This window comes from Monopterus albus, unplaced genomic scaffold (genome assembly GCF_001952655.1).
Source record: "Monopterus albus unplaced genomic scaffold, M_albus_1.0 scaffold204.1, whole genome shotgun sequence".
In the NCBI taxonomy this organism is placed as follows: domain Eukaryota; kingdom Metazoa; phylum Chordata; class Actinopteri; order Synbranchiformes; family Synbranchidae; genus Monopterus; species Monopterus albus.
This window is the reverse complement of record NW_018128084.1, coordinates 283,518-295,053: the sequence shown is the minus strand read 5'-3', so window position 1 is coordinate 295,053 and position 11,536 is coordinate 283,518. Positions and strand designations below refer to the sequence as shown.

Genomic DNA, 11,536 nt, shown 5'->3' with positions numbered 1-11,536 from the left:
CAGTCATTAGATTAGAGCTGATGGGAAACAGCTTTGTGAGGGGGGAGTAAGTAGACTGTGAGAAATATAGTTATATGAGTGGAGCTGACAGATGAGTCTGTCTGTCTGTGTGTCAAAAAGAAAAAGATTATGTGTATGCCATCAACTTCTACAATCCTGACAGACAAAGTTTATGTGAGGGAGATAAAGTAACCTTGACAATGAATCATGACAGCTAGATTGATTTTGAGTGTTTTCACCACTCTCACAGACTCTCAGCCAGTCTGATTCCTCACTTAGTTTTACTTTTTCATTTGTAGTGAAACCTTATATCAGGAGGAGTATTTCTTTTTCTTCCTAAACCTTACATGACACCAGGAGGAGAAGGCAGGGCCAGTCCTTCCCTCGGTTCAAAATACAGAGAAAATCATATCGTAAGCCTCCCTCTTTCTGGGTATGGACCACCCTCCTCTGTTCTCTCCTTGTGCCATAGCTGTGTGCAGGCCCCCATTCTCGATGAGAGCAGAGACAGAGGGGGACTGTGAGGAGAGGAGAATGGAGACCAAAAACCTGCACAGGAAACACAACTGAGACGCCAAGCTGGGTCTTACCTACACATCCTGGACCACTAACTGAAGTCGCTGACACAGGTAAGAGTTTTATGTTTTCATTTCTGTGATCAGGTTATTTAAAATTTCTTCTATACTCACTGGAGAAGCATAGAAACCACTGAAAACTTAAAGTAAATCTTCCCAGTCATGACTCTAGATAAATAAATTGCTATTTCTTTATAACATTGTTCAAAGTATTTTTAAACAATAAGTTAGACTGAAGTTTTAGATGAAGAGGGGTCCTCTTGATATTTATAATGGTTCATAAACAACTATATGACAACTATAAAGGACTTAAACATTTATGCAGTATAAGTAATACTGGACATCAGAATAAGAAGCTCACTGGATGAGTTAGGAACACAGGGACAAGACACAGTGTGTTTCACTGCAGACGCTCGTTCAAAAGTCATAGATGTTTAAGAGTTCAGGTGTGATGTCTCTCTCTGTTTCCATGGGTGGATTACAGAGTAGGTAAACAGGGCACAGGTCCAGGAGCCCAAGGGATCAGGGGGGGCTGGACCAGAGCCTCTGTATGAAATGACTGTTAACATTTCATGTTGGAAAGTCAGTTGACATTAAACAGACAAAAAGTGAGTAAATGTGGACGGAAAACACCCACAAATAAATGCAAAATGAGTACACAGACATGCAAAACAATAGCATAGACAAAAACAAGTAAAACATTGACACAAAAAAAAATGTAAATAAAAAGAAAATAAAATAGTTAAAAAAAAGAAATAACAGTCACAAAACAAGTGGACACAATTAAATATAGAAGCAAAATAGTTACAACAAGATGCAAAATGACCACAACAAGATCATGTCTGTGCCCAGGGGCCCAGTGTCTCATAATCCGTCCATGATATCGACATGCAGCATAAGTCCTATGATCATATTCACCATGTATAAAGCTCATGTCATCCCGTCAGAAGACGGACCTTATCAACCATCAAAACAACTTATGGGATAATTATCGGTCTTCAAAATCTGCTGGCTCAAGTTAGAATGGAAAAATAGGGGCTTTCTGATTAGTAGTTAATTTATTCTGTATGGTTAAGCAAAACTGAAAAGAAATTAGGAGACACAAATGTGTATTTTTGAGGGCTTGGGTGTGAGGGCTGGCAGTGTCCTCTTCCTCTGAGCTGGAAAAACCAGCCCCCATAAAATTTGACCAGTCTGGTTGCAAGGACTGTATTAAGTAGATGAGGTAGATCTCATCGGGTCTGGCTGTAAACAAGAAGAGGAGAAAATACCCATTTTATAAATCAACAAAAAATGGCTGCTGTGGCCGACTTGACAAAGACCAGCAGGGTGTGAATGACAGAGTGAGACCTGGTGCTAATAAATGCCGATGAGATTCACAGCCCTGGCTAAGGAGCCTCTGTGTAAACACTGTCATTGCTGTAAGGCTGGGGCCTGTGAGATTCAAACTGTGGGACTGGAGACGTGCAGGCGAGCCAGTTTCTGAGATTGAGCTATTGAAGCGGATGACCAGTGATTACGGAAAGACAGCAACCAGCACTCTGAGCCTAATAATAACTGACTGAGAGTGCCAAGGTGTTTTTGAGCTCTTGCACATGGCATGCCCTTTCCTTCACCTTCAGATGGTTTATAATCTGTGACAAAGCAAACTGCAGTTTTTTCCACGTTACAGCTAAAACACTGGCTTCACGACAGATTCAAATCATCGCCTTGTTGAACAACAGTGCTATTGAAATTGATGTTGGCTTAGACACTTTCTTTCTGTCAGTTGTGCTTCATGAAAAACAAAAACTTGGTACATTTCCCTTGAGGTTGTTTTTTCCTATGACAATGATAAAAGGGTACTGTTCTGCTACGACAGCAGTTTGAGCTTAGGTAATGCTCTGGAATCTGTCCCATTAACTGTGGTCGAGACTCTTCAGTGTAAGTAAACATCAAGGGAAGACCACAGGAATGATTCAAAGCTCCTTCTGTCTCTGTTTTAGGCTCATTTAAGTCTGGTTCTTTGGCATCTGTTAAAATCCTCTGCAAATGTGTTGCGGATGAGCTTCAATAGGAAGTGAGTCATATTGTATGCTTGTCACAATTGTTAAACGAAGTTTACTTAACCTCCTTGGCTCTATCCACCAGTCTGCTTTCTGGTTGGATTGGACCTGAATACCAAAATCGGCCTGCAGTTGGCTCAGCAGAGCCAAGCTTTACTAATGAATAAGGAAGGAGAGATGTTTTACTTAGCATACATTTTGAACATCACCCATCCCTGCTCCATTTGCTCGGCCGTCTGAAATAATAAGATGAAAACACAAGGTGACGTTCCAAAAATGAATTTGTTAAAGACTGGCAGCAGATGCTGGTCCATCACCTTGGCCAAACTAACTCCACTGTCTGCCAGATGTTTTTATTTTCAATCAAATGTTTTGTCAGACTCAGAGGGAATTATTTTTTACACAAGCTGGTGTGAGTATCCTGAAAGACTGGAAGCACTGAGCTGGGAGATTGACAGAAAAAGAAAAACAGATCCCAGGACTTGCGCACACCCAGACACCTGATACAAATGTGGTAAGGGCCGTAATGAGAGAGAGAGCCCATTAAGGAATGTACTGAAAATATGAGTTACAGTAACAGATTTGTGGTGGGTGGGTGGCACTGCTCTTACTCCACCACAAATGAACCAGAAGGGCAGGACAGTCTGCTGTACTTTATGTATGAAACCAGCTGTGTCTGTGCCTGACACATAGTCTGCTAGAGTTCAATTCACATTTTACGACTCACTTCATGATTAAGCAAGACTTTTCTGTTGAGTCTTGACTTGAACCTCTTTACTGTAACATGCCAGCAACAGATGCTCTTTGACTATTTAAGATTTGCAGGAACAGTGGGTGTATTGGATTAGAGTAGAAAAGGAAATATATGCATAACACTGTAATCCTCTGGCAACTGAATAAAAAGTACAAGATGACTGGCAACAAAAAAGAAACTAAAAAATATTTGGACCAACTAAAAATTGTCTGGTTATTACATCAGTAAATCCAATTCAAAAAATTGTGAATTGATCTTACTAATATAGCCAATGCTTGATACGTAGTTGCTTATTCAATTCTGAAGACTCCCATTGTTGTCCAAAAATAGTAAAAGCCCATCACTGTTGCTCTAGGTGACATGTTCCTAATGCAGTTTATTTTGCAGCTATTCTGTTTTGGTGCTGTTAACACTCCTGCCAAACCTGTATTCATCCAGTGTTGAAAATAGTCCCTGACAAATGCACTTTACTCCTCTATCTGTACTGTTTCCTTAAAAAAAATCTGTGCCCAGCTGTTCTGTCACATTGCTGAGCATTTTTTAAAATCAATACTGAGTCAATACTGAGTTTACAGTCACACTCGCAGCATCATGAGGCTGTAGAGACACAGCAGTGCTTTAAGCTAAATGCTGACATCAACATGCTAACATGGTGATATTTTGCAAGGACATGTTTACCATGTTCACCATCTTACTTTAGTGTGTTAGACTGGAGTTGTGAGGGCTATAAACATGAAAATTTATATGTGTGAGCTGTTCTAAAGATTTACATCTTTAGGAACCAATGGGCTTGGGGTTGAATGCCAAAGGAAAGTTGGAAATACTGAGAGCTGGACTAAAACATTGTTGATTTTGGTATTTTTAAAACAGAATTTCTTGACAGCAAGGAAAATACAAAATAACACAAACCTTTTTCTTCCTTTTCCTTTTTACAGATCTCTAGCTGGTGATAAAGAGAGAAGGAACCATGGGACCTGGAATATGGAGCCTATTTGCTCTGTTTGGTTTGTCCCTCTGGAGCAACAGCCATGCCCTGACCAAGAGCCCCATCTTCTCCCGGATACGAAGGGCTCCAGAGGCCAGTGAAGAAAACAAGAAGTGCTCTTACACTTTTCTGGTCCCTGAACAGAAGATTACAGGCCCCATCTGTGCTGCCCGGGGATATTCAACTGACAAGGACAGAGTAACACGCCTGGATGTGTCTGTGGTGCGTGACCTTCTGTCTAAACAGCGTCGAGAGATGGAGACTTTAAAGCTGGTGGTGGATGTGGATGGAAATTTGGTGAATGAGATGAAGCTGTTGAGGAAAGAGAGCAGGAACATGAACTCTAGGGTCACCCAGCTCTACATGCAGCTTCTACATGAGATCATCAGGAAAAGGGACAATTCACTGGAGCTGGCACAGCTGGAGACACGCATCCTTAATGCCACCACTGAGTCATTGCGCCTGGCTTCCAGGTACAGGGAACTGGAGGCCAAATATTCAGCCCTGTCTTGCTGATTGGAGCACTGGAAGAGCTTTGCATGCAGGTTTACAGCCGCAGGTATGAGCAGCCACCCCTAGGACCTCCACTGGTGCAGGTGGTGCCTGAGAACATTCCTGTCAATGTACCACGTTTCACCAATGAGATCCAGAGAGTTAATGCCCGAGGATTTGTTCGAGATAGGGGCTCTCACTCTGGGCCATCACCCACAAGTAGTACCCTAGAAGTCAAGAAGCCACCTCAGAGAAACTTCAGTGGTGAAGGTGAATTTTCATTAATTTAACCTTTGATTCAGACATGAAAATCCTAAGTATATACTATATAGCAGTCATGACTTTGCAGGCCAACTATAGTAAAATAGTCATCTTTGATTCTGAACACAGCTACAGGCGGGCTGGTGGCCTCATTTACAAAAGTTAAAGATTTGCAAATTCAGCTGGAACTCTGCTCCCTGCTCAGAAGAAAGAACACAAACCAGGATGGAAATAAAAACGCTGTAATGTCTGAAGTGAGGCAGGGGAATTTAAAGTAAAGCAAAGAAAAAACCCTAACCAGTCCAATTTTGTTCATCAACAGAAATTCCTGACACATTTAAATTACCCTTGCCCAAGAATAATAAATTATGTAGGATTCAGTGCAGCTGTGCATGAAAACCATCCTTCCATTGCACATCAGACGTAGACTGACATGATAGGATTGTGCAAACTTCAAAGTAGAGGAACATCTGGTGTACTTCATGAAGTGAATGGTTTATACATTCACGTTATTATTATTAACATATTATCAGAGGGTCACTCGCCCCATGAATAAACTCGCTACGACATGTGCTTGTAATTAAAAATCTTGTAATGAGAAGAACCTTGAGGAAAAGCAGATGTTAGCCACTTAAACAGTGGGTTAATGAAATATCTATTTCGGTTTGTTGACCTCAAATGAATGTAAATAATTTCTTTTTAACATGATTTAGTTAGATCTATTCTCATCTGCTGCTACTCGTTCTTTGTCAGACATTGACTTCTGTGTTTCTTTGTTATGTACTGTAAAGTCACTCATACGATTACTCCACAAAGCAGTTATGACAGTCAACGGTGAATTTTGAACAAAAATCTATTGTTAAAAGAAATTAGTTAAGATCAGTTAATTATCCTACAAATGCACAAAGTTCAGGTTTTATAACCTAGCTGTTACATACCAATGTGTAGCCTTCAAACTTCAAACCTTTTTTGTATTTACTGCTGTCTGCCTTCGTCGTTATTTACACAAGTTCTTAACCCAGCTGGTCCCTATCTGTCTTCGCCTCCCTTTCCTACTGTTCTTTCCTTCAGGCGCATTCAGAGACTGTCTGGAGGCACAGGAGGCCGGCCACAGCACCAGCGGCATGTACCTCCTCCAACCACACGAAGCAGAGAGGCAAGTGCAGGTCTGGTGTGAACAAGATATAGACAACGGAGGTTGGACTGTTATCCAGAGCAGGAGAGACGGGTCTGTTAACTTCTTCAGGAACTGGGATAACTACAAGGTGATGACAATGACACGTCCCCCTGCCCTGTCTCTTTTTATTCTCTGTCCTATCCTGGGCAAGCCTCTGAATATTTAGTTTGCCCAGAGACAACGGTGGTGCTATTCTATGACCCATTTAGAGGAACCATATGGAGTGTCTGGGGCTATATCCTGGGCTAGAATCCTTGTGTTTTCACTAAGTGTAAAAAATGCCCTGTCAGCAGCACTATTTGTCCAAGGTCATTAGGTTTGAGATCCCCATTATGAAACACTAGATGGCCCACTAGGAGGCTCAATCTATTGTTTTTTTTTTCCACAACTGCTGCTACTCTGGTTCCTCAGTGGATGGATGGATGGATGGACAGATGGATGGATGGCTGATTGTCTTACTGCACCGCTCCATATAGAGTCCTCCTCTCATCAAAGCTCCGTGAGAATGAGATGGAGGACATCGTTACTGGCAGCATCAGTGATCCAGTGTTCCATTCACCCCAGCCAGGCCTGTGCATGTGTAACTGGAAGTTAAATTGCTCACTTCAACACTGATTTGCCTCTGCGCTTTCCCACAAAGTCACCACATGTACACACACACACAGCACCAGAGAAGAGGCCCCCGTCTGAAACCCTGCATCATTCATCATCTGCTGGCTCACCCAACTAATCCGCACTCACAAACCTCAACCTCCTCTAGCAAGTGAAGTGTTCTGGAGGCACATGGCCAGATGGAGATTGCTCATGGTTATTCAGCGCAAGCGCTCGGGCCATTTCACTTTTAGTTGTGATCCAAGAGCTCTGTGGGGTTTGAGTGTGGAACCAGCACTCTTGAGACCAGTGCTTACTTTCCATTATAAACTCTACCACATGACTTTCTTAGGAATTTCAAAGACAGGGTAGCATTCTTTGGCCACAGCACTTTTTTCTGTTGACCCTTTGCTTAATTACAGGGCCAAAATGTCATCAAACAAATGAAAAATTTTCATTTATCCTTAATAAGCCCACAGCCTCTTGTACCAGGACGTTGTATGTCCACAAACATTTCTCATGTTTCCAAATTCTTTGAGCTACCACATAACAAACAATGCTCTTTATTTTCTGTTGTTTTTCTATAACCTTCTTTTTAATCTTCCTTTGAATCAGAGCGGCTTTGGCAACATAGATGGAGAATACTGGCTCGGCCTAGAAGGCATTTACAACTTAGGGAGGCAGGGGGACTACAAGCTGCTGGTGGAGCTGGAGGACTGGATGGGAAAGAAGGTCTACGCCCAGTACAACAGCTTTCACCTGGAGCCAGAGAGCGAGGGCTACCGCCTGCGCCTGGGGACCTACCAGGGCAACGCTGGGGATTCGTTAGCCAGTCACAATGGCAAACAGTTCACCACTCTTGATCGAGACAAAGATGCCTTCTCAGGTAGATGAACAAGGGGTCTCTTTGTGCTCTTGTAGCATATAGTTTCATTTGAAGTGTGCCATGATAGTTTATTAAAAATTTCAGGCTCTCAGAATTGCAGCCTTCTATCTGCAATTTGAGGTATTAAGTTTTAATGTTTTCTCATCCATTCTAGCATCCTGTCTTATTGTTGGTCCAAACTTAAACATCTTCAAAGTATTGTAATAAAAAAGAAATCTTAACCCCTTTTTGATGTGGGGGTTTCTGGAACTACAGTGGTGAACTGCAGATAAACCAGTTGAAAGCAATGCAATGTCACGGCAAGTTTGCTGAGTCTCACAGTGAATGGAATCCCACAGAACTGCATGAACAGTTCACTCACATCAAACAATGATTAGAAGTGGGGGAAAAAATCATCACTTACAAGCTTGCAAGTACCTTGTTCATTAGCATATGCTGACCTACAACTTCTGGAACAGTTTAAGTGGTTTTGTGCCAAACTGTGCTCAATTTTTATTTGTATCTACAATGTTGGAAGCAAGGGACATGAAAGTTTTTCAGTTAATGCAAATGAGGGCAAAATACACCAAGAGGCTCCATAGTGAATTGCAGAAAACCTGATTATGTCTATGGAAGAGAAAATTGTTGCTGTAAATTTTGGAATTCCTTATTTGATTACAGATACAGTAAAAGAAAGAATAAAGTGCTTCACAAAATGTACACAAACTGTGGGGAAAAAGGGAGACTGGTTTTTGTTCACTAACATTCAAGCTAGCTTTCAAGCACCGACTTGCTCATCATGGCAAGTGGCAGAGGCAGTAACTTGCAATATGTTTGCATCTTGTAATTGTAGCTTGAAAAGCAAAAGAAAAACAGATTTTCTTGAAAAATTTGGTCAAAATGTTGATGTTTTCTTAATATAACATCAAATGTGTCTTTCATTGTCTAATCATCACCTCTCCTCTCCCCCTACAACAGGTAACTGCGCACATTTCCATAAAGGAGGCTGGTGGTACAGTGCTTGTGGCCAAACCAATCTTAATGGTGTCTGGTACACCGGAGGTGTCTACCGTAGCAAGTTCCAAGATGGGATCTTCTGGGCCGACTATGGCGGAGGCTTCTACTCCATGAAAGCTGTCCGTATGATGATCAGACCCATCGACTGAGGAGATACTGTAAGCCAGGCTGGCCTATGGGCAGTTATGGAGACCACGATAAGCTTTAACCTCATTCTAAATCATAACTATATATATGCCATCAACAAGTGGTTGATCCTAGATAAAGTGAACAGCCCCAGTGGAGATTACCAGCCATTTGAACTGCATCCTGTAATAGACTCTGTCTGAACGTTGCTCTTTTAATATCATAACAGATGCACACATAGAGGGATTTAGGGTGTGTGACTGTTTATAGTAAGCCATACAGTTCCTTTAGCTGCCAAATGGATATGACGGTGAAGGGAAATTTGAGAATAATTTCAGTTAAATAATGCCAGCTGTCCATCTGATTTGAGAAGGTGCCACATTCTTGCAGAACGTTACTGGTATTCTGGTTATTCATAAGCTTTAGCATCACAGGATCTCGATGCAGCTCTTCCTACCTCACCAAGATATACAGTATGTTGGGAAAACCCTCATTTGTGGTATTTACCATCTGTTATAGTTGCTGGGAGCTGGAAAATACATTTTGTTATTAAATATAAATTTACATAACTCTGTATCAGCTTCCACATTTAAAAAGACCAAAGATCAAAAGATTTGGAAAAACATGTGTTATGTAGATTTCATAAAACACAGCCCATACTAATTTTATTTTTTCTCCCTAAACTTAAAATGGTCTTTATGCTGTATGTTAAACTACTTTGTCCAAGTGTAGACGACCAGAAAATACAATTTATGTGTATAATTAACTTATCATAACAGTGAAAAGGCCAGGTGTCCTGAGGGAACAGTAAACAATCCCTCAGAAAACAGAACTCATTTCTTCGACTGTGTACATGACAATCATTCTCACAGTGTGTTTGCACGTACGGAAATTGCTGTTATAGTTTTCCTCTTTGACTGTTGATTAAATTTCAGTATCACTCTGGGAAAAACAAGTGTTGTTGAGAGAAAAGAAAAATGATGGAAATACATTTTGTCTTAAGAGGTTTTCGAGCATGTAAAATATGCTGGCCAAGTGTGATGAGAGTCATAGGCACTAGGGCCGACAACGAGAAACACATTGCTCAAAGCCAGAAAGGATTTAAAAAAAGGAGTGGAGAGGGGCTGAACTAGGATGTAATCGATCCAAATTTCCAAGTTATTTTCCCCTCTCTTCATTTTCTATACAAAGAACTTTACATTCTTTCCACACAAAAGTACTTGAAATGTTTTTTTTTGGTAAAAAACAAAAAGTATCTCAGTTGACAACGTTATGAGACCCTGCACTCTGTAATCATCAGTATGGAAAGAAAGGGGCATCCTTTCAGGGGAACCATTCTAGAGGGAAGAGGAGCCAGGGCGATTTCAGCTGATGGGTTTGTTTTGAACAACCGTGCTCTATCCACAGCACACATGGAAGAAAAACAGCCTGTGGTTTCTGAACTGAAAATGGACCCTGATATTGTGCTGGTTGTTTTCTTTATTGACCACAGTGCCCTTCACACCCATCTCTGTAACAAATGTTTTTAAGTTTGTTAGAGAAAAACAAAGTAGGGAGATCAATCAAACCTAGCTGAGCATAGATACATGTTTAAGGTATTATAATGTCAAAATTAAACAGCTATAAAACTTGAAACTGATGGGTCACAATACTAGGCAGAGCAGTATTACACAAATGGTGAACATATACGGTCACTCACATTCTTGTTCACTGGGATTTAAAACAGCTTGTTTCATGTGCTGTGCTGATATATGTTGTTGACTGACCCATAATTCTTTAGCTTGCTGACAAGCATGTTCCAGTCTCATCATGTGGGTGTATAGTCATGCCATTAAAATGTTTCTGTTTCCTGATGTATGTCTTTGTACAAGGAGGTACAAAAGAAAATATTTGGAGTTCCCATAAATGTGACTGGATGTGTGTGTTTTGTGTTGACATGAAAAAGCTGAGAAGACAAATACCGTATATGCATCACTAATTCAAGTGCTAACATTTCTTTGGATAACTGCGTAAGGGCATATCAACAGTGCTACTCTGCCTCACATCTTGAATGACAGTTTTTACTGTTTTCTGTTCTTTTTTTGTTCCACTGTCCAAACAAGGCAGAATGACTCAAGTCAATTCAAATTCTGTTTATATAGCCCAATAATACAAATTGCGCATTGTCCTCAAGGGACTTTACAATCTGTGCAGCGTATGACACTGCTCCCCTAGACCCTAGACTTTTAATTTATCTCATCATAACCATCAAATGATACTAATGCCTTTATTAATAGACTGCATGCCTGCATGTGTGTGTCACAGTCTCTGTCATGTTTGTGTTTAATCTCATTCGTGTCCATTCGCTGTTTCCCAAAGTTAAAACCTCAGTTTGTTGTGTTCACAGTTTGTTTTTTAACTGATTACAAGTTAGTTAGTGAGCTTCAGACGGGCAGGTACCATAGTTAAGTTTGTTCAACTTGGACAAAGCCATAGGCTAATATAACCTAACTGCTTGCTGCTTTTAGCTTCATACACTATGTAGCATACAGATACAAGACTGGAAAAAAGGAATGAACATGGGCAAATTATGTGAACATCTAATGTAAATGTATAGATTCAGACTGGATGTTCTGTCCAGTTCCCTCCTAATGACCACTGAACAGCTC

The 11,536-nt window shown here is 40.9% G+C and overlaps 1 protein-coding gene across 1 annotated transcript; it reads left to right on the top strand.

Annotated features, from left to right (window-relative positions):
- Positions 1–330: 330 nt before the first annotated feature.
- On the top strand, positions 331–10,684 carry angptl1b (angiopoietin-like 1b). Its single transcript, XM_020618347.1, is given in 6 exon segments — positions 331–629; positions 4,310–4,864; positions 4,867–5,121; positions 6,184–6,377; positions 7,496–7,766; positions 8,724–10,684. Coding segments are annotated over 5 exon segments (1,431 nt in total). The 5' UTR covers positions 331–629; positions 4,310–4,341; the 3' UTR covers positions 8,912–10,684.
- Positions 10,685–11,536: the final 852 nt, after the last annotated feature.